The sequence below is a fragment of the Bacillus rossius genome, assembly GCF_032445375.1.
Source record: "Bacillus rossius redtenbacheri isolate Brsri chromosome 4 unlocalized genomic scaffold, Brsri_v3 Brsri_v3_scf4_2, whole genome shotgun sequence".
NCBI lineage: Eukaryota > Metazoa > Arthropoda > Insecta > Phasmatodea > Bacillidae > Bacillus > Bacillus rossius.
The window spans coordinates 18,697,036-18,721,883 of NW_026962011.1; the positions used below are offsets into that span (position 1 = coordinate 18,697,036).

General features: G+C 31.8%; 1 protein-coding gene across 3 annotated transcripts in view; it reads right to left on the minus strand.

The window, feature by feature from the left end:
* Positions 1-24,848, minus strand: part of LOC134541978 (multiple PDZ domain protein) — a 579,762-nt gene that overhangs the window by 18,692 nt on the left and 536,222 nt on the right. Inside the window, exons 14-19 of one of the 3 annotated variants that reach the window (XM_063385747.1) lie at positions 23,586-23,655; positions 23,443-23,499; positions 22,309-22,347; positions 14,103-14,204; positions 10,352-10,423; positions 5,919-6,105 (exon numbers count right to left, since the gene is read on the minus strand). In XM_063385747.1, coding sequence (XP_063241817.1) covers positions 5,919-6,105; positions 10,352-10,423; positions 14,103-14,204; positions 22,309-22,347; positions 23,443-23,499; positions 23,586-23,655 — 527 coding nt within the window. The remainder of the gene's footprint in view (positions 1-5,918; positions 6,106-10,351; positions 10,424-14,102; positions 14,205-22,308; positions 22,348-23,442; positions 23,500-23,585; positions 23,656-24,848) is intronic. The other 2 variants (XM_063385748.1, XM_063385749.1) reach the window with 2 other exon arrangements.

Here is a 24,848-nt window from a genome sequence, read left to right on the forward strand (position 1 = left end):
TTTAATATTTTCAGTGTCATATAATTACATATATAGAGAATCAGAGAGAAGTAGATATATATGTAGATAGTGGTATAGATATACACATAAAGATAAAGCTAGAGAGATGCTTTGTAAATGTGTACCTACTTCACCAATTACAAAAAAAATTTGATTTGAGGCATTAAAACGCATGCCGGGCATTAGCTAGTTTAACAATAAAATCATGTAATGGTAAAAAAAAATTTTTTTATAATTATTTTGTAGAAAATAAAAATAGTGTAGGTTAAACATACTCCTGTTAAAACTTCTTTAATGTAAAAAAATTAGCTCGGATTCAATAACAATACTGATTAGTATGATGCACTGTATAACATCAAAGAATGAAAGTCTGCATTCACACAACACTCAAGGGAAATGCAAAAGCCTGATAATAAGCCCAGCAACAAGCCTTCCATGGTTAAGGAACACACAGTTATTAAGAGTGGCTTAAAACAGCAGAGTACTCACATCGCAACAACGCCATCATGCATTTTGCCATCCACGAGTGCGGCAAAGCAAGATAGAAACAAACGTGGCCATTAACAGCGTTGTTCAAAAACAAACAAGTTGTTGGAGTAGAAGAATAAGCTTGCATAAAAATTAGATAAAGTGCAAAAAAAAATGTTTTTCATTAAAAATATATATATATTTACAATACATGGTACTGCATGGTTCTGGCCTCTGGGGGAAATCTATGCAAAGACTGGCAGATTGATACTAATAAATTATTGATTTTCTCTTGCAATAGCAATATAATATTTGACACTAATTATAATAGATAAAATATTTCTTGCACATTACAATAAATAACTTTGTTTTTAAGAGCAAAACTAAAGATGTATTCATAATTTGCAAATTTCCAAACTTTACATTTTAACCCTAGAAATGTTGTTATACTACTATATTTCATTTTATGTGCAATTTTTTAAATGTCTACATATGGTATACATCAATGCCAGCAAATCCTAACACCTTAACTAAAATGACCAACCGTTTGCAATGTATTTGGGACTGTTAACGACATATTACATGAACATTCAAACATTCAATAAGGGTTAATAATAGTTAACTAAAAATACTATTTTTATAACTTTTAGAAACCAAATTTAATGCAAAAAAAATGTATATTTGCTTACAAACATGATTTTAGAATACTTTCCATAAACTTTTATTCAAACTGATGACATTCGGAGATTTCATGTTGAAGGTAGTTACGAAGTAATGGGCATTTGGGCATAATGTCGCAGACCTCAGGTTCAAGAAAAACTGTAAGTTGCAAATAAATTAACAATGCTAAACTTAAATGCATGTGCTAGACAAAGTTAAGGTTAGGCAGTTCCTTTGTTAATGAGAAATTCAATCAAGTTCAAGCAATTATAGCATGCTAAAATATTAAATGCTGTCTTTTTTTAAAAAAAAATTATTTCATATCATGAGGTAAATGCAACAAAAGCATATAATCAGTAGACAAAGAAAGGTTTTACCTCTGGAGTGGATGTGCACTTTGCACTAGCCTAATGCTATAGGTTTGCTAGCAAGTGTGGTTGTGAAAAACATGAAAAGCCATAAAAGAAATTATGAAACCAGAGAATGTTCTATCAATACAAAATTTTTGTTCATGCTGCCTCAACTGGGTGTTGTGTTGTGTTGTGTTGTGTTGTGTTTTTTTTTAATACCACACAATCCTATTGCAAATCATGTTTAAATTTTTTTTAAATATATGAAACACAAGATATATTCTCAGCTTTCGGTAACTCCTATGTAAAAAATTTTCTTTCTCTTGAACAAAAACTATGATCTAGGATTTCAAAATGTATTACCATAAAACTGATAAAAGTCTTGAAATCATTTTTTTTTCTAATTTAATAAAAACTTAAACACGTTTGAATATGAACATAATATACCTTACACCGCGGAATGTTTTTAGCCATAATTAATCAGGAGATATGCACATAAAGTTATTTATTAACCAATATTTCCAGCATATGTATAAGGAACAAATTAATTGTGATCCCTAATTCCAAAAAAAAACTCCAAACTAACTATTCCAGAGGCAAGATACATGCAGCACATTATTTTAATAAAATTTGCATCCAAAACTATAAAATAAATTAATAAAAACCATATCAAGTTCATGCAACACTTACACCATAAAAAAATTAAATTTTTTTTATACACACAAATTTTAAATCAATAATTACAAAAAAAGGAAACAGAAAATATTTTTCATAGGTATATACACATTCAATTTTTGTTTAACTATTGCATGTTAACTAAAAATTTTTATTTTTTTTATTAGCACAAAGCCAGGATATTCAGCTAAAAAGTATATTGAATGTAATGCCATTTTTATTTTTAAATTACACACTATATCACAGCTTACTTGTTGTAATAGGAAACTCAAATATGTCTGTATTATTCACAATACAAAAAAAAAAATTGAAATACATTGTGAAGATAGTTTAATGATCTATTATAAAAACAAATTTAAGAAAGATGTAATTTATCTAGATACTGACTTTTTTTGCAATGCAGCCTATACAAATAGGAATGTTTTTGGTAGCTCAAAAAGTAAAGACTTACATTTGTAATCCAGCAAGTACGACTTTTTATTACTTGTTAAAAGTTAACCAAAGGGAAAGAAAAAAAATCAATTTTTTTTTAAGTAGTAGTAGTAGTAGATATAATTAATTTTTATTATAAGAAGCATTACATTCTTCACACCCATTAGCCATTACTCAAGATATTGACAACTACTTGAACCCAGCAGTATCACGTTAAGAACCATTATCTGCACTTACCTATCCATCATTAACTTGTCCTATAAGTTACATAAAATGTTTTGTTTGGTGCCTCTGGTGCCAATACACTAGCTTTATTGTGCAGAGTGCCCAAAAAATTATAGCCACAATCACTAATGCAAAGTATTTTTCAGTAAAATTACACAATGCAAATGGCTTCCATGTAGTAAACAGAATTCCTTAAGTTTTCCCTGTGTTCATTATCATATTTTTCCCTGACCAACACATGAATTATTTCTAGTGATATCACTAAAAATTCTACACATGCCCCTGCATGTATAGACAACAGCAGTTTGGTGTATTTTCATGGAGATAAAACTGCCAAGTTTTGAGTGTCTAGTCAGCGATGTTTTTTTGCAGTTTTGCAAAATTTTCCTTAGAGTGTGCTATACAACCACTGTGGATTCTAGCTGCTATGAACAATTTTTAATTTTTGGTAGGCATTTATTTTAGTGAAGGAATTAAAAATTAAACTACTTGTCCTAGTATGAAATCAATAAATTTCGAAAGAGTGAGAAAAACACATATTTTAAATAAATTTTGTGCAGTTGATAACACAAATGAATATCATAAATAAATAACAAATTATTCAGATCACATTAATGTAGTGGAATCATAGAAGCATAATTCAAGTTATTTTACCAACTTAAAAAAAAATAAAATTAATTGAAACCCACAAAAACTTGTAATTTTATATATGCTGTGCTTAAATATCTTACATTTTAATAAGCAATTAAAAATAACCATGCGTTTATTACCCATTAGCAAATATGATCTGTTTCCATGAAATATTGTAGTAACACACATCTACACTTGCTCTGTGAAACACTTAAAAGTACGCATGCACACAATCAATAACATACAGATCAGTCAGAAAAATTTGTAAACAGTACGCACACTTAAAAGTTTAAACAATAAATATTACCACACACACAATAGTGTAAACATCAGAATGAAATTTATTTTAATTTTAGAAAATCGTAAGTCTATTTCTTCTTGTAGTTTTCTAGTCATTACCAGTAACTACTTGAAACTGAAAAACTTAACTGTATTTTAAAAAGAACACTGTTCCTGATAAAAAAATTTTATCACTGTATAGGTAGCGTTAGCAAGTAGCATAGAAATTTCACATTATTTCAGTAGAAAAAAAAGTTATGTAATATGTAAGTAAGACAAACCATACAAGGGATTAAAATAAAATGTGGTTACACAGTATCATGCTGCTATCGAAATTTGAAGTTGGTGAGGTTGAAGTGAAACTGAGTAGGCTGCATGCTTGAGTAAACAAAACATTGCTTCATACAGTTTTCAACAACCCGCAATCTTGGTAATTACAGTCTATCAGTGTCCTGTCTGCCCCTTTCCCAAACAAACTAAGTGTATAACCTTTATAATGAAAAAATATATATATTTTTATAAATGTATCAGCAAAACCATTTTGAAGTTCTATTGAATTATCATGAATGTGTCATCCCTATTTTTATTTTTTTGTACTTATGAACAACATACATTGTGTACAACATAGCAGTGTGTTCTGTACTCAACAATACATATGTACTTATTTTATAAGAAATGACAAATGAACGCATGGATCTGGTTTCTAAAGAGTCAACTTGGTTCCACGACACATTTACAATTTATCACTTCTCATATCACTTCCATCACCATTGGCGATCACCATAAGTTAAAGCAATTAACATTTTACCACAATTCAATTAAAATTATTAAATGTATTTGTAGGTTACACTGTGCTTGAATGTTAGTATTGTCCAGTCATTTGGGAGTTTTACCTAGAAAGTTTTCCGGGAGTTTTTAATATTGGTATTATAGATATTGAAGTGCTCTTTTCAAATTTGCACTTTGCCACCTCGTATCTTTGCAACACATGCTGCCATTTTGGAAAAATGGTGCACAAAACAGTTTTTTTTTAAACAATATCTCCTTTCCTTTACGATAAAAATAGTTATATATAACTAATAAGTTAAACTGGAATTAAGTTTTGTAACAGCCAGCAACATTAAAGTTTATTTCAGGACATTTTTGTAACTTTTGTGACCTGACCTTTAGTTTCATTACTTTTTTTTTTACTTTCTCGTGACTTTCATTTCGTAGGTACCTGTAGACAAGTCTTTCTCAGCAAACTAAATAAAAGTCCAGAAACTATTTATAAAATTATATTCTATTTCATATTATGGAAATATAATAAGGATTAAAAACACTAAAGCTATGTAATGGATTCAAATTTTGAGTTTTGCAAAGTTTCTGATTGTATATCTCCTTCATCAACAAATATTGTAATGTCAAAGTGAACTATATCTTTATAAACATAATTACTAACTAATTGAATATTATATATGAAAGATTATTCATCTGAAAATTCTAACACTAATTCCCGTAATTTGATTTAGGTATTTATTAAATAAATATTTTTTAATCTATCAAATATTGTAGTTATACATCTTAAAAATTATATTCCTCTATAGAAACATTTTGATGTTTCTTCCATTCAATAATGTGAATACATATTTATCCATACATAAAATATCAGTTATTTATAGAGACAAGATTTTATGGTTTTTGTTTTAGTTAAATTTATCTTTAAAACAGAATTTTTTGAAGTTATTGTTTTTTTTATAGAAGCTGTTTTTAATACTTACTCCACCAGAATAGTGGTAAAATATATATGCTGCATTTTTAAAGTGAAATAATTTGTAACACATCAGTCTAAAACAGAGAGTACATTCAGAACAATAAAAAAAAAATTTGCAAGCATTTCTGTATTCAAAGTGGTTCGATAAGAAATGTATAATAAAACAAATCAAATAAATTTTTGTGATCCATTCCATTAACTTTGGTACAATTTTTTTTTCAGGAATGACAGTTCTTAAATTTCAATCATGAAAATATTACGTACTTTTTTTGTTATGGTTGAATTAGGTTTAGGTGCTACTTGATTTCCACGGTGCTATGTGGTGTATTAACTTGAATTTTGGTGATGTGCACAGTGTTTTGACGTGACTTTCGGTGTTATCGCAAGTAAGTGTATAATACTGTCCCTGAGCCGGTTCCTCCCGGAGACTCGGGAGGCGTACTCACTCGGCTTCTCCGGCTCCTTGAGGGCAGGCGCGGCGCCTGCCTTGGTGGGCGTGGGGCTGCGGGCGCCCTTGGCGTCGGGCACCGCCGCGCCGCCCGGCTCCGCCTTCCGGTCCTCCTCTTTGGCTTTGTTCGGGTTGCACACCACCAGCGTCACGATGCCTTCCGTCTTCTTCAGCAGTGACGCCGCCTGCCCCCCGCCAACATTCCTCAGTGACCACCCCGTCACATTTCCTGGTCTCCCTCCCACCACGCACTGCACTGCTACTAGCTTTCGAGCACAACCAGTCAGTAATCACCTTCACGCATACGATACCAACCGTGCAAAACAGACGCGATAGACTTTAACGCCAAATACTACTAGTGCACTCAGTTTATACAATAACGAGGTATTCAGCATATTGAATAGTAACAATTAATATAAACAATTTGAATACTTAAAAAGGCTAAAATAATTTTCAGGATTTATATTCATGTTAATTACGTTATAAAAAAGTTTAACCTTTTTAACACGTGAGCTACACATGAGCATGATTAAACGGACGAAAACGTTGATACGATATTTCAGACGTTTCATTAAGTTTATCTGTCCTCAAAATAAATACATAATACTTCCTACTTCCATAACTGGATGTCTAAATCAGTAGCAATTATTAAATATCAAATCCGTAATGCTTGGTTTTGTTATGAAGCATTTTTTTTCTTTTGTTTTGCAATTGCACTATAAAACAAATATATTATTCTAAATCATATGCATGATATAGTTTGACCAGGCAAATGTTGAGAAATGTTGAGGTACAGCTATATTTTTCCAATATATTTATATATTTATAGTGAAATTTCATTATAGTTACTTGACCTAAAGTTCTGTATTGCATCTAGGCTTAGATACTTTCTCCGCACCTTAATTTTGTAAGGAAAATCTGATTTCAATATTATTTCCTAGGTTTGTTTTCATTTTATTTTTAATAAGTGTTTCACTTTATTTTTGATTATGAGGTTTTATTTACTTTGTTTGAATCAAAGGTACGTAATGACAACACTAAAATAAGTCAGTAATTTGTTATCAGGGAGGGGCGGATGGGAGAGGGTTATATCCCCTCCTCTCCTTCCATGAATTGAAATTATTTATGTGCTCCCAATCAGGGTAACAACTTTCAATAATGAGGCTGTACAAGTTTTCTGGCAAATATGTAGTCTGTTACATCTTTAAATGTGTGTTTACTACAGTTCCCAGTTTTGTTTTATCACTTGGAACTGCACAATTCATCCTTTACGTACTAAAACATTCATGGCATTACTATTTTTTTCCTAATATATATATTTTTATTAGAAATTGTCAGTGACAGCTTGTGAATGGTGGCGTATTCTTGCTGGGCTAACATGCAACTGTACATTTTCTTACAGCACTGATCAGGGAGTTGCTACCGTGGCGTCTGGGGGTTCGTGAGCAAGCAGCGAGGCAACAGTTTTACACGCTGAGCGCAGTCAAATTCAGAAATATGTTCCAGAGACTTTCACATCAGACAATAAGCAAGCTGGCACAGTCTGGAGTGCATGCTAGCATGTTTTGTTACAGCTTATAACGTGTCTCATCCATACATTTTCAGAGTGCATTTTAATGTGTAAATATTATTACCATAAAACAAGGAGGGAGGAATAAAAGTGTGAATCTTACAGTGGAAACTGAAACCATGTTTTGCACAACGTGCGACGATATCTGTTGGGTGGGCCCATAAATACTAGTAAAAAGGAACTCTCACAGGAAGTTAAAATCTGAAATGTAGGTTTGTTGTGTAATTTTTAGTGATGGGATTTTCGATACTTCGATACCTCGATACCTTCGATACTTGACGGTATCGCAAAGAATCGAGTATCGAAACTGTAAGTTTGATACATTTTTTCGATACCGGAATGCTTGTTCATTTGTATTGAATTAAGTTTTGAGTCGCCATCGTACAAAATACAACTACAGTAGTACCTCGATGATACGTTCCCGTTTCATACGCCGATTAATTTTGGTCCCGCCGAAAGTACTAGGTATATTTACAATGGTTTACTTTCCTGGAACATACACTTATAAAATAATTAGTTTCCCGTTTAATACGTCTTTACGAAGCGGAAAAGTCCAAATATTCACAAATTTTTTTGGTTATATGCCTCCTGATAAACTACATTTAATGCTTTTATTTTGAAAAAGTTCATTGTTTACCTTTGCAAACGTAGAAAAATAACTTTATCGCACCATAGATATGGATAGTATCAGGAAGACTGTGCACTTCGCTAGTAGCATCTATGGCCAGCACCAAGCGAGACTAGTGGCGCAAACTAGCAATGATTATGAAAATGGTGCACGTGCTTTACCAAGGCACGGATCTCATATTTTGTGCATTCATTAATCTTTGAACTGAATATACCCGTTTGTTATTGTTTTCTTATGTTCTGATTGTTTTGTATTTTATGTTCCTCAACAAAAATTTATTTAAAATTGTTCTGTTGCATAAAGTTGTTTGTAAAATGAAACAAACAATTAAAAATATCTGATTTTCTTTATATTTACATTTGTTCGCGGTAAAAAAAAGTGTACTGGAAAATAAAGGGCTAACTCTCTTAAAGATAGTTTGTATTTCGCTTCTATTTTTTATACTCAAGTATTTAAAGTTGTTTGCAGTTTGTATGTTTGTAATAAAGAGGGAATTTATATAGTTTAAAACTAATTTATGTTATTTGTAATAATTGTTACTTAATGGGAAAATATTTTTCCCTGGAGTATCGAAAGTATTGAAGTATCGAACTGAAAGTGTGGTATCATCCCACCTCAAGTAATTTTAACTAGTTGACGACTAATTGCTTGGTAACTGTGCGAGAAACACTTAATGCTGTTCTGTAATAAAAAAATTTAAAAAAACATGTTTTATATTAATAAGTAGGAAATGCAAAATTTCTGGTATGCCACACCACAAAATTAGTGGCTAACAAAATAAAGTGTATTCTCGCTGGTTTGTTTGCCTGATAATAGCTTGTGCATTACTTCTAACAATCCATATAGCTATGTTAGTAAAATATTATGAAAGCTACTATCTAGCGAGTAGGCCCAAAACTACTTCAAAAAACTAGTTCTCAGACTTGGCAATTAGAATTACTCCCCCATGATTATTACTCTCTCTTTTCAATGCACAATTTCTGCCATAAGCACTGTCCTTGTTTCGGCATGTTCTGTTGCCAGTTATATGCCACGAGCACAACAGTTTTAGACACACCTTTATAATGCAATGAAAATATTTTTGTGTATCTAAACATTGTATTACATCTGAAAATATTCAATTTTTACTTCTAACCATTTTTGTCAACATATTTTTTATATAATTTAATATGAAAAATTTTGGCTCTGTTTTAGCATAGAACATAATTTCATAGAATGCCTTGTTATTAATAGTGGCAAACTGCAACAAATAGATTCTCCTGTGAAATAATAATTGATGTTTAGCATTTAATTATTCTTTTTTTTCTTCTCAGAATTAATTAAAACTCTATTAATACCTACTGTCAATAAACACTTGTTTTATGGTCTTGCAAAGATCAACAAAAAGAAAAATTTTAATAAAGCCCTGATATAATTAACGATGGTATAAAAATAAGGTTTTAAAGCTAACACGCAGAGTTGCATCAAACTGGCCATGGTAGCCGCCATTTACCCAGCACTGCAATAATACAGTGTGAGACATACTGTACCAGCCGCCACCGCCAACTGTTCACACGGCATATAGTACTAGGTTTGTGCCAACAACCTATTACACGATTGATGAACATTTAAATTTGAGCTTGAACCTCGTAACATAAGTGGCTACAGAAATTCAAATCAGTAAAATATATTGTCATAACTCCTCAGACAATAATCATAAAAATTGAATGAAGATTGTTAACATTGTATACTCAATATGAAGAACAATATTACAGCTGATTCTACTGACAACTGTCTGACTACATTATGGGAAGATAGCCAGGAATGCACTCCACTGTTCAAGATACGTGCAAATAAGAAAGGGTGAAAGTGGTAAACCAAAACCTGAAAATGTGTGTGAAAAGAATATAAAAGTCACATTGACATGCTACAGATTATAAGTCTCTGAAATTTTTTTGGACTTCTCAATAATTAAGGATTTCAGAAACAAATAAACAATTACAAAAAAAATATAAATTTATACATTTTGCCAACATTCCTGTATTAATCACCAAATTAATTACCTACCATTAATATTAACTTTGTTGTAAAGTTTTTGGAAACAGAGGTGGATAACCAAACAACAGAATTCTATCAACAATACTCAAGTCGGAAAAAAAAAAATTACCACCATACTTTTTGTTTTATAAAATACTAATTCCAGAATGTATTTTAATATAAAGATTCATCTGTATGATGATTTGCACAGTCTTACCGAATCGTAATCTGACCCCAGAAGAGTATCTTTATTCACAGCTAAGATCATGTCGCCTACAACAAGTCCAGCCTGAAAAAAAGAAGGAAAACATTTTAAAAAGATAACACTCATAATATTTTTATGTATACAACATAAATAAAAGAAAACATTGACTGAATTAGCCTAGTTGTAAAAATAGTTGTAAGTAAAACATATGTTAGTTAAAATGTATAATCATTCAAGATAAATTATGACTTTTATGAACACCTTTATACTTAGTTATACTTGGTTTACTCTAAGCAACTATCAGACATAACTAGTAAATCAATGATTAAAAACCATAGATATAATTCCTAACTGTATATAAAATTCTTTACAAATGAGTTCCTACTAGATGCACTTTTACATAGGTATCTATTTCATCCCATTATCTTAAAATCCACTACACGAATAGTTGCCAACTGGGATGTACCGGTATATGATTTAGACATCAATATTCTTAGCTATAAGGTGATTACAGAATTTTTTTATAAACATTAAACAGTATTACTGTCTTGGAGTTAATATCATGTAACAGCAAATACAACTTTTTATATAACCAACTACAAACACATGTAGACATGTCAGAAACACTTCTTGAGTGAGATGTTAAAAAAAAATTGGTGTACAAAAATGTACCTTCTCTTTATACTATATATTCAATTATTTTTTAACTGATGCTAAGTAAATGCAAGATTTAAAGGTTATTCCAAATAATTATATTTGTTTCAATGTAGCTGGCAGAATATCAATGGCAGTGCCTGAAGAGCCAGGCACAGGCAGTCCTATGACTTTATGGGAGATTTGCCACCCCCCTCCCCCCCCCCCCCCCAACAGCCAACACACCTTAGATATTAAAAAAAGAACAGTAGAGAGAACAACAAGTAATGTACTTCGAAGCTATGATGACAAATTTTAAATATGAGAGAAATATGTAAAAAAAAGGCCTTTTGAAGGGCTATTACTTTTCAAAATTTTGGACTTCTTGATAAACTGGGAGGTAAATCAACACCTCCCAAAATCATTAGTCACTCCCTCTCCCAAAATTCAAAGTCCAGCCCCGTGCCAAACCTTTTATTACCGATGCAACTGTCTCATAAAATTTTTTGAAGATAAATTAATAAAACCATTGTTGAAATTTAAGTTACAAGTGGGTTTAAAAACTTTGGTAAATATGTAGTGTAGCGGTATTTGCGGGAAAAAAAAATGTTAAAAATCTGAAAATACTTTTATTATATGCTCTTTCACTTCCTCTTTTCATTAAACGTGGCAGAGGTAAGAAATTCCAAATACTTTAGTAGATATCGCCGTTCTTATTTTGTAATACAAGACCTGTGCTATCATTTGACCGAAACAATTTTTTTTATTTTACCGTGTATTCATAAATGCCTAATTAATTAAAATGGTCGATTAGGTTAGGTCAGTTACATTATAAATACTTTCAAACTAAGCGGACATCAAAAATAATGTGAATTAATTTTAATGGTTGTTTATTTTAAAGTATTTATAATGTAACTGACCTGACCAAACAAACCGGGACAAAGGATGAACAGTAGGAACTCACGTAATTTTTTTTTTTACTTATTACTTGCGCAACAATATCCAAATAACAAATAAAACATTAAAATTTGAAACGTTAAAAAGTCACCTAAGTTAGAGGCGGGAACAATTCCTTTGCCATTAGTACAAAATGATGTAGTCGTTCACCTACGTCGCGGAAAAAAAAATTCATACTCGTAAACAAGAAACAATGTTGAAAGCCGCATGAATGCACAGGTATTGTAATGAAAATTAAAAAAATTTATATCTCCTAAAGTATTTGGAATTTCTTATCTCCGCCGGGTTTAATGAAAAGAGGAAGTTAAAGAGCATAGAATAAAAGTATTTTCAGATTTTTAACATTTTTTTTCTAGAGGGCTCCAATCCTCAAATTATCTGGGGAGGCCCCTCTACGAAATGTTAGGACCTCCGCAAAAGTTAGTGACCCAAGGCTCCCCTAAGTCATGGATGCTCCATCCCAAATAAGGCATTTCCTGTGTGTATCCTTGTTTATGATTTGTACAGCCCAATCAATTACTACCGGCCATAACCTTTCCACAAACAATAGAATGAAGCACACAGTAAATGATCACAAATGCCTTCAGTATTATTGCCATTGGTTTCATATTTAAACTTACATAAATCCAACATAATAAAAATTAACCTTTCCTTTTCCAAAAAAAAAAAAAATATTTGTTTTAAATGAGATGATGTCACCAAACAGCGGGGCAGTATGCCAAATATCCGCTTATTCGGGAGAACAAAAGGGCCCTTGCTTCCTTCAGTTGTGTGCACGTTTACCATTTACTCTCAACTCACTGTCACTCAATTAATAACTGTCACCTTCAACACGAGAGTAACAATAACAAAAATTGAAACTCTAACATCACCAAGACGAAGAAAACTTTCTAGCTGAAAAACTTATAATCACTAAAATTATTGATGACGGTCTATATTTCTAAGAAACTGGACGTAGAAAATATAATTTAAGCAGGTACAGTGTATGTAAATGGTCCGACACACAAGCTTTGAATCTTGATGTGGGGGGGGAGTGTGTGTTGAGCAGAGGCCATTGTTTGGTATGGAATACCTTCAAGTGATATGGGACATGGGAAAATACATTTAAAAAAAATAATAGTCCTCTATAAGGTGTTAATGTATTTATGAGATCTTTAAAAAGTCAGACCAAAACAATTTTATGTTATCTCTACAGTATTTGTTAGTTCTAAGACAGTTAATGGGGAGGTGGAGGATTGCCCCATTTCCCCTCCCATGAGACCACCACGCCATGTCTCACTATACCTTTTAACTACATTGTGACAAAAATATGCTTCGCGCAATAGAAAGAGTACCTTCAAAAATTTTTTTTTGCATTACCTCTATGATTAAATATCTAGTTTTAAAATAAACACGTTGTGAAACAGATTACATTAGCAATATAAATAGGGATTATCCTACTGCTTATTTTTAAAGTTCCAATAAACATTTTTTTTTTGCAATAGAGTATTATTAAATTAAATCTTTATTAAAACAGACAAATCTAAAAATAAAAAATAAAAATCATACCACTATGTGGTGATGATACTGTACCTTTTTATTTTTCCATTGCGATATAAATAAATATAGAGCTTAAATGCTTTAGAATTAAATGAAAATTGAACCCAACAACTGATATGGTACCAAGTTAGCAGATAATATGTATAAGTAAAATAAATACTGCACTAAACGTTAACACCATGAACTAACATCTTTTAATTTATTTTTTATACATAACAAAAATGTTTCCACATTTACTAAACCTACATAATTTCTATTCTAGAGCTAAACTATGTTGCTCACATTCTCTAAGGAAAAGTCAACAACTTAGCAGTTAATACTATGATTTGTGATCCTTTTAGTCACACACTGTCTACAATACACTATAATTTGTGCACTATTTAGCTTCTAATATCCATACCAACCATCGTCCAGACTGCAGGTACGCCTGTATGCAACAGGCTTCTTTCTCTCCACTTGCATACCCATGAAAAAAAATTGAAGAAGCTGTAATAACACTAAGCATTAAGCTGAGAAAAAAAGAGGCACCGGCAATGTGCAGTGAACAGAAGCTACTTTAAGGCCATGCAGCAAAAACAAAAATACAAAAATTGGAGCGCAAAGCCATGCAAGCGGAGAGCCGAGCCGTAGGTACCTGTTCCGCTGCACTGCCCTCTTGGATGTCCGATATAAAGATACCTTGACCGACCTCCGCATGTTTTCCCTCAATTATCATGATACCCAGCCCCTGTGCACCCTGCAAAACAACAGAACAAACAACAGTAACTCACTACGAGGGCAACACTCCGACACTTGCAGACCCCTCCCCCGTCACCCCCCCCCCCCCCCAATCCAAACGCTACAGGTCATTCCGAACCTCACACAGCTTATCATGCTGTCCATTCCCTTACCTTCACCTCTGCTCTTTCCATTCGACAGTGAAAACACTAAAATAGCCAATCACACCATCTTAAAATTGTTTAGCGCAGAATTTTCAAAAATAATAAATTATGAACTGAAATGGATGGATACCTTCTTCCAAGGGTCTTGATGGAAAACATCTTGACAAAATATAAAGACTAGGAAACTTCGCAGACTCATTTGTTGTCAGGATAAAATATGAATTCCCCAATATTTGTTTTCCCATTGGCTGATGTCATGAGAAACTTAATGGACTGTATGTGATTCATTTACTGTGCTGACAGATTAGGTATGTCCTTTTTTTTTTTTTCATTAAGAGAGAACAGATTTTCAACACCATCATTTAAATCAATTTCTTGTCTTGTGCACTACTACACTTTCCCGAATCGCACTTTCAAATTAGTAAACAGGTACAGTAAAACTCTCTTAAAAAACTCCCACCTCAGAAAATTTCCTGTATAATTAATCTATAAAATTAGCATTTGACCTATTAATACAAATTGTTTTTATTGTATATCTACAGTTTACTCTTTTAATACATTTTCTCTGTTAAAAAGTTTAAATTTCTAAGCACCTTAAGAAACTTCTTAACAGGAATTATTGTATTTTATATGAATACCTATTATCATTCTCAAACAAAGAGATTATCTAAATTCTTTTTAACAAAACTGAAATAAGTTTCACTTGTTAATTTTTATGCAAAGTGTTAATTTCTTACAGCCTGTAAATCTATGGTGTAAACTATACTTCCAAAATACTTATGATTTGCTTAATTAATCAGATTTTTTTTTTTTTTTGCCTGAACTGCAGTATCATGGTTAAATATTGAAAATCATACCATAATATTTTCTAACTTATTCCTAATTCCTAGTTAATGACATTCCAAGCTTCACATATTATTTTTGGAAATGTAATGCTTTTTTTTACTTCATTGCAGCAAAAAAAGTACAAAAAAAAACACATTTAGAACTAAATTAATTATAAATTATTATCAACAGAATAGTAATATTTGTCCAAAAAATATGTGTTCTAGTATCATACTTCAATCCACTTAAACAATGGCTAGATAATAGAAACAGTTGCACAACTATGAAATGTTGTAATCTCCCAATTAAATATGTAATCTTAGTTACTTGTTTGATGCAAAATTTAATAATCACTATGTACTAACTACCTAAGACCGACCTTGAGATGTAAGATACTTATCAAAAAGCAAAAACCACTCTAAACAACAACATTTTAAAAACAAGAAAATATTTAAGGCTAATAAATGATGGCACATTGAAGGCAAAACATGCAAGAATTATTTCAAAAGCTTTATTGGTGAACACAAAATACGTAAAAAGTGAAAGAAAAAAAAAGACCCTACTCACAAATGAACACTTAAAAAACTACTATTATTTTAAATTATAAACAAAAACTTATTTAAAATGTTACCCACAAAACTCAGTAAAGTTTCTTTAGAAGTGGTAAAAATTATAATCATTACAAATTTCTTAAAGAAAACTATACATACAAAAAAATATAAACTGTTCTATGTTCATTATTTCCAATAAGCTTCTGAAAGAAGTAAAAAAAAAATATTAACTGCACTTTTAATTAAAACAAAATCAATTATAATCAGAATCAAAGAACCAAATTTATTACCTTTGTAAGAAAATTGCAAAACTTTACAAATAGACTGTTAAAAAAACTCTGCCAATATATGGAAACATGTGATGTCGCCCAGTTTACGCCCTCCCTAAGCCTAATGTGCTTCGCCCCACTTCGGGGCCCCTTCTCCCCCCCACCCTCACCTTCTATTTAAACCTCCTGCCAACTGTGTGTGTGTGTGCTTGTCCACCCCGTAAGAGGTGAGTAGAGTCTATGCAATGCACCCTTAATATAATATTTTAACTTATGTAATTCGTAATTTTACATGTATTTTTTAATCCACCAGGTACCTTGTTTTCTTTCAGCTGAAATAACGAGGGAGCAGTGCAGTGCGCAAACACTTTGTGAATGCACCCATTCACGGGCAGTTTATTTTTGATCTTAATAAATAATTACTAATATAAGTAAATGTTATTCCTACTTAATAACTAATTGTAACTTATTATTCAGTGCTCGAGAGGTTCTGTTGTGTTATCCGTTTAATCTCGTAAATATAAACGGCCTGACGGCAGTTCAACTGCTTCCTGCCTTAGACCACACTTCACCGTTTTGTTCCAACTGGTCTCAACATCCGCCATCGTACCCCAGATGGTGGACTGTTTAATTAACTTAAGTCCTAGAGGACATTTCAAATCTAATGACGTGACTTAGCTTCTAGGCCAGGCCACACGGCGTCCTGGTCCTCACACAAACCAGTTGAATTTCCCTCAGCGTAACTTTGCCATTGCCATCTCTGTTCCCAATCTCAATTAAAATATAGCAGCATAGAAAAGGTATTGTGTGTCTCGTAGAGATGCAGCAATTTATATCAATTAAAGACTACATTTGTTTAATTACCCAATGCAATCTCAAATAGTCACAAACTCATAAAACTGCAAAATTTGAGTTCATTTCAGGGCAGGGAATAGCAGCCCTGAATAATTTTCTTGGATTTGTCATTATATTAATAGGTAGGTGAATATGTGTAGTAACTATATTTGATATTATTGCTGTGTCTATCTCTACAAGAAACAAATAGATACATAAAGGTAGGAAGGCACTAAGAAAAGGTCATAATTAGTTGTTTATATGACAGACTTTGTGACAAATAAACCCTTCTTAAAATGCTTTTTATTTTATCTTTCGTTACTTACTTCCTTTAAGTCAGGGTTTTTCAAAAGTTTTATTTAATCCTTTTTTGATTAAAACCTTTGCATAAAGTGTGGGTTTTTTTAAAAAAAAATATTTTTTTGCTTTTTATTTTAAACTTTTTAGAGAATTCCTACGTTAATGTCCAAATATATGTCTATTTGTCTGTCCTATATGTTTTGTGTCTTACAAAATATTATACCTCAACATTTTACCCTCATACCACTGTTTTATATTTTCATGTAAAAATAAATAATTGTATGTACAACGTAATAACAATTAATAATATAGATGTACCAATTCACAAAATTTTGCTGATATTCTGATACAACTGTTGCTGATTCACAGATTCCGAACTGATACAGGAAAAACACATTTTGTTAAACATTTTCATAACTTTACTAGATTACCCAACAAAACACATTCTAAGAAAAGCATGCAATGCAAATGCACATATATTTTAGTTTATAAACAGAACATAACATCTCTTAACTCATATTTTTTAGCTTGTTTTCCTTTGTTTGTTCACAACCGTTAGTTGCTTATTACTAACGGAGGATGGAAAATTTAGTTTTTTATAGGTAACTATTAAATATAGTGAGTCACAAAATAAGAGGTTTCAAATAATGAATTTCAAATGCTCAACAAGACTTTGTACAAGTTTACTATTCAAAAAAGGAATTCCAATGCCATATTAACGCATGCAGGGGTGAAAATTTATGGTACCAAACATTTATACGGAAATGCGTTTCATGTGGTTGCTTTGCATGGGAAACCATACAAGTTATTCAAGTTATGTGTAGTCTAGATTATTTGGATATTTTTTATTCATTTTTAATTAAATTAAAATTTTTAGTTATTTTATTTATTATTTTATTTTTATGAAAAAAGAAGAGCTCAAACATTGTTTACTAGCTAAGTGCTTCCACAAAGTTTCCGAAGATGTTCTTCTGCTCTATCATCAGACCCTCAGCAGTTAATTCACAGAAGCAAGAAGAAAAATGTTTATTACAGTGCACTCTGGCAAGTTAACACCACAACACCTATCTAAGAACCAATACCAATGAATCACAAACCTTTTGCAGAAAACATAATCTAAATTGATCAAACATTTTTTGGAGATAAATGGGAACATTCATTTTTTTCACACACAAATAACCTCTCACCCTAAATGCATACTCCTTCGCCATTCTGTCGTGGGTAAAAATGTTTCCATTAAAACCTTAAAAAATTGGTCAAGATATAGCCAGAGACAGAAATAAAAGCATCAAAAAAAAGTATACTTAAATATCTACAGTTTCAGTCCAAACCCCATTAAAAAAATTGTTTTAAATTTACCACCATAAAATTAATACTAAGGTTTGAAAATAGTGTCAAATAATCTTTTCAGACAACCTACAGAAGACTATATGGTGGCATTGGGTCCATAGCACCCAAATACAAAGCTATTTCGGTGTAAAGGTTTTGAGCACTATTCTACACTTTATCGAGTAACTGGGCTATCCTCATTGCTGCTTTCCAGCCTATTGGCTGGAAGATGTTAATAAAAGGCAGATAATAAATGAATAGTTAAAAAAGACATAGGTAACCACTATCACATACTGTCTAGTTCCCTACTACATAAGCTTCTCTATCTCCTATAGGTCACTAAATGTTTTAAATTAACAACTGTATTTTTACTAAATCAGAGGGTTTGCAACCAGGATACTAGCATCAACAAGGGAACCAACATACTGAAAACTAGGTTAGATTTAATTTTACGAGATTTACGAAAGGTGATTACATCAAAACTCATTACTTGAGGTCAGTGATTTTTTTTTTATTATTTCCCTTATCTCTCTCCACAGAGTTTATTACCACCAATTACCCATTTCATGCCATTTAAAACTCAATGACATATTTCTTCTATCCATTACACAAAAAAAAATATTAAATAGAAAATAATATTGTCAGGTGCCAACGAACAGGACCGTCGAAAGGGTGGGACAAGGATAAGGATTGGGGGGAAGGGGGAAGCAAAATCGCAAGGGTTTCCCGGCCACAGTCACCAGTGAGGTCTTGGTTGAGTTTCAATGCTTGGGTTTATGGTTTACCCCAATAAGATGAAAATAACAAATTTATTGTTTATGGAATTATTACAAAATATTACACATAATGTTAATCTAACACTATTGATATCATCACAGCACAGAATTAAGATAGCACTCGCACATAAGATCGCACGATAAGTAATGGAAATTTTTATACAATAGGCAGGTAACCAGAAAAAAATAACCTTTCTACTTTTGCTAATTAACAGTTCATAATATATCATTCTAACTGACCCTAAATAAATGCCCAAGAAGCTAGCTTATAGTTGTACATTTTCCACTAAAAATAAATATATCACAATTATTGTAATGTGTGTATAGCTGAACCTTAATGAAGTATAATTATCAAGGATAAAAGGAAATTACCAGAATTTATACCACATAGTCAAAGGCAGATAAGTATTGAAATATGTAAGTTGCACGTTATGTAATGTAAATTTTTATTTCTTGGGATGCTATTAACTAAAGCTGTTTAAAATTAGTTTCCCGAGATATAATCTAGAGTAACACATGGCAAAGTTCCACAAAATGAAAGGAAGCAAATAACTTGTGTGTAATGCTAGTTTCATCGTTTAAGCATATGCAAAATAACAGTTGACTGTGACAACATTATCACAAACTATAAGAATTAAATAAATTCATGGCAGAAGCACGAACGAGCAGACATTAGTTTTGATTAAGAGACAAAGATTAGTTATCCCTCAACAACGCATGCTAACCCACAGAAGAGTGAACAATTACTAACGCAATTACGTCAGTCTTGCAAAGTTTGCCAATAATATACACAGAAATGAGCATGCAGATACGTTGATATTATGATGTTGATTTGTTAAATAAACAACACAGAATAGGCTATATACAGCCATGCAGTTATTTTACATAACAGAGGTAAAATATTAGTGAATGAGGTGTTTAAATAAAACAGTTTTAATATTATATATATTTTAAGTTTTAAATTTGTTGTTTAAAAAATTTATATCCAATATAATCAAAGTGATATATTATAATATAACATGCCCAAGTAGAAAAATTATGTAATTTAAGAAACTAATCCACAGTTGCATTGCATCTACGTTAATTATTCAGAATTATTTTTTATGCGAGGCTTAAATTGAATTTTTTTTTTGTTTAATAAAAAAAATTAATGGTATATAAATTGCTCAATATTTAAATATAAAGCCCTTTTTTTAATGTCAGTAAATTTACAAACTGCAATATGTTTTTTTCTCAGTGAAATGTCTTAAAATGATTTATTCCTTATCGAAAGCAATTAAGTTTAAATGGTAGGACTAAATAAATATTTTTTTAATAAATCATACTAAAAATCAAAGGTTCAGATAGTTTATGTAGGCTATAGCATACTAAACAAAAAGGTGCAAGAAAACACAATTCTTAAAATGATTTTCTAGAGTAACTGCATCTATATCTATTTGCACTTTGTAACCATAATAATTGAGAATAAATTACATAAGATGTTATTTTTAATCAGTTTATGGGAATTAAAGATGCTATTTGCAAGGAAAGGAATTGTTAATGTAGACTGAATTATTAAATATCTTGGCTATCAAGGTTGAGCTGTGTCTCAGAGGCTGTGTTTTATTTATTTGTTTAATGTTTTGGTTCTTTGAATCCCACATGAAGTTGAGTGCTCTAGCATTTTGAACATGTCAATGAATGCATACATATTTATATACAAATAGTATATATGAACATTACTATAGTATAAATTTTAAATACAAGTTTAAGAAGAAACTTGTCGACATTATAAAATACAAACTTGTAAAAAATACATTTCAGGAAACAATGTGTGCATAAGAATGGTATATATAATTTAAGTCTTAAGTCACATAAAGTAAATTTGAGTACACAGTAAAAGAGTTTTAAAAATTTGTTTTTATTTTTCTAAATAGTCTGTCCGAGACATGCTTAATTAAAATCATTTAATTGTAAAAGTGCATCATGTATCAGTCAAAATGTGACTATTTTTGTTGAAATATAAATTGATGAATATTTATTTTCATATTTGTTAAATAAAAAACTAATTTCATGAATTAAGAAAATATATAAAAATAAGACCATAAAATATTTTCCCTATTTATTAGGTTAAATAATTCCTTCAGTTATTAGGAAAGGTGTAATAGAACTTACATTATTATATTTTTGTATTTTGGCAGGTGAGCGATTCGTTTTTGTAATATTTTATGGTAACAACTTGAAATAGAAATTTTTTTCTTTCAAATTAACTAGTGTAGTAATCTGCTGTCTTTAATTTCCTATAATTCCTGGTGTTATACGAGTGAATACCTATGTTGTGTATTGCATTTATTGTGGATTTGTTTATATTAAAGCCATACTGATTACTGTTACGATGATATAATATAACTTAAAGACCTTTTTTAAAAATGTTTTTGCAGTGATGGGTAGTAAGCTAATGGGTGAATATTTTGCTATATCTAAGTGATAATCTCTGTTTATACACTGGAACCTTTTTTTCAATTGTGTGTACATACTTGCTTCTCACGAGAGGCATTCTTGGCCACCTGAAAAAGACTCTGGCAAGTACGTATATATTCACTCTCAGTTGATTCTCAACCCTGAAGATGCCTGCTGCAATGCAGAGGTAAAACGCTGGTATACACTACCACTGTGATGCACCTCAACCTCCAAAGTCAAGACAGTTTCAAATTCCCAATGTGTTGGAATCAACTCAACGCACGAAAACTTGTGGTCATTCGAACGAGCCGAAGTACTACATTCATTTCTCTTGATATATTCATGAATACTGCTAACATAAATTATCCCATACATAGTGATTAAAAATTATAGTTAAAAAGTTTAAGTTTTAAGCTAACAATTTGAAACAAAACTGCAGGCCTATCATGAATTTTCATTTAAATTAAGGGGTTATTTTTTGTTGGTTTATTTCCTGGAAGAACCGGGCTTATACAAGAATTACGGGCCATGAACTTGTGCTCAAAAGTTTCCTCTGCAGGACACAGTGTTTGAAGTATACGGGAGACTGACAGAAACATGACGATTTTACCCCATGCAAAGCGTGGTGTATCGTACCTGCTGTGTGGGACTCGAAGCTACCTCCACCATACTTGGCTGTGGAAAACAAATAAGAGAAACAAAGTTGGACGACCAGTGGTTAACGATAGAAGTTAAAAAGGACAGTGCAGAAGGGTGTTATTACTGGATACAATGAGCAATATCACATACGAGATGGGCAGAGTTTTCAACAAAAACTACGGAATACAACACATCAAGTTAGACATATAACATACTATTATCAGGTTCAAACAAAGTAAGGGACTGTACAGATTTACGGATAGTCATACCAATGTTTTACTGAATATTGTCGATACTAGTGCAAGGTCATTAAAAAAAAGGTTTGATTACTTTAATTTTAGAGTCACAAAACTTGTTATCGGCAGTACACATCTCAGGGATCTAACTGGACATGTGCTATAATCATAATGAAGGACTTTTGCTTGAGGAACAAGAAATATTTTCTGGTCAATATCAGTAAGAGGTTACTTTTAAGTTGTAAAATAAGTAATCTATCAATGTAGCACACACATGCAAATGGATCTGGAAACAAAATTCTTTGCTTGAGTGCTCTTACAAAGGAACAATGCAGCAATTAGCAGCAACAGTCTACAAGGTCGTGTAGTGCAGTGCTACCCGGCTGGGCCTATCACCCCCTTATCTGCAACACTTCCTTCCAGAAAACGGCACTGCTCGCTTAGATATGCCACACCACAACAGCTGTCCAGAATACAAAACGCTGTAGTGGTTTAAATCTTTCGGTCACCTATCGCAAATTGGACACAACACAAATAAATGGTTTAGCACGAACATATCATACCCCAGACTTCATAAAAATGTGTAAGCAACTAAACAATATTGAGCCTACTTTAAAATTAATGAAATAAAAAATAAAACCATTAAAAGTTAAAAATCGTATACCTGGATTAAAATTCTAGTTTTTATAATGTTATGCATCTTCATATTTTAAAAAATTAACAATATGTAAGATGATGTTATAAAAATACATTTTAAATTTTATTGTAAAATTTACAACATTATGAAAGTGCTACTAATTCTACCTGAGCCATGCAATGCATGTGTAAAAATGTGCTTAAAGTTTGTGAATAAAATTTTAGGCAGATAAAAAAGAATGAACGTAAACAAATTTACCTTCTTGATAGAAACCGTTCGTAGGCCTTTGAAGTTGCTATACTTTTCTTCAGGTGTCTGCAACATTGAGAAGACACACATGTTATAGGATGTTTATACTTTATGAAAATGCTAAGTGGAAAATTAAATGTAATATTTTTTACCTCATCATCAAGCGTGACCGGGAACTGAGTGATTGGCTTCACAGCTAGGTCTGCAAGTGCGGAATCACGCCTGCAACAATGTTCAACATATTTTCACAGTCAACACTGGCTACTGTTCTGAAAAACATATGGATGATTCAAAGAATTTTACAATAATGAAGCCGCACAATGTTGAGGGGGTCAGACGTGAGAAAATGTCAAGTCCAAACACTGAGTCCAGAAAGTACTATTTATATTCCAGTTTTGTTTCTTTTAAAATAAAATAAAAATAAAATAAAACATTGAGTGTGAGGAGGAGGCTTCAGAATCTCAATTGATCAGCCACAAACACATGTATTTTAACAATGAAGTATTATTTTTTTGTGTAACATCTTGGCTCTCATTATACAACATTTGGTAGGAGTAATTTCATGAATAGAACGAAAGTTGCACGGAACAGAAATGTTTAACAACCATCTGTGGTGGATGGTGCAAACAAAAGTTCAAAAATACTAAGGGAAACTTTATAGTATTAACGGTATGAATGTTAACAAGATCGGCAGCATTTTAATTAAATTCCTTGTTGAAAATCAGCTACAAAGCCGGTGTTTAGCATTTTTTTCAACGTGAATGACCCGAGCATGCAATAAGCTTCCATGATGAATGAACATCCAACAACCTTACAGTCTTTCTTGTTTTCTTTTAACACTTAGTTTGACCCCATTTTTGGGGTACGGTACATACCAAAGATAGATTATACAGAATACAAAATATAAAATTACACTGTACTCACAATAAAATCTTAACAATGATTATATGAAACTGTAAAAATAATATAGTTATAAAATAAAATGTGCACCATATTGTATACAACCACTAAAATATAGCACAGATTTATATTTTGGTTTAAGTCATCCTACAATATTTTAATTTTTTTTTTCTATAAAATTTTCAATGTCTTTTCAGGAATAAAAAACAATTGTTGTGCTAGTTTTTTTTGCGGTTCCATAGCAAACATTTTGTTGTCGTTTGTATTTTTAACACGTACTTGGTACGTGGTAAACTATTGTACCTTTCCCACCCCGACCACCAGACGACATCCCCTGCGCCGAGTTTCCGGCCGGGCGAACGTTCGCCTCCTGCGGGTAGCGGATGCCAGCTGTGCTGCTTCGCTGCGCGCCGAGATAACAACAGTAAAGGAAGTGTAGACGAAGGAGGGGAGGGGGGGGAGGCGATACGAGTGGAGAACCTCGATACACGTTGGAGCGCGTGTTGTGCGCGCGC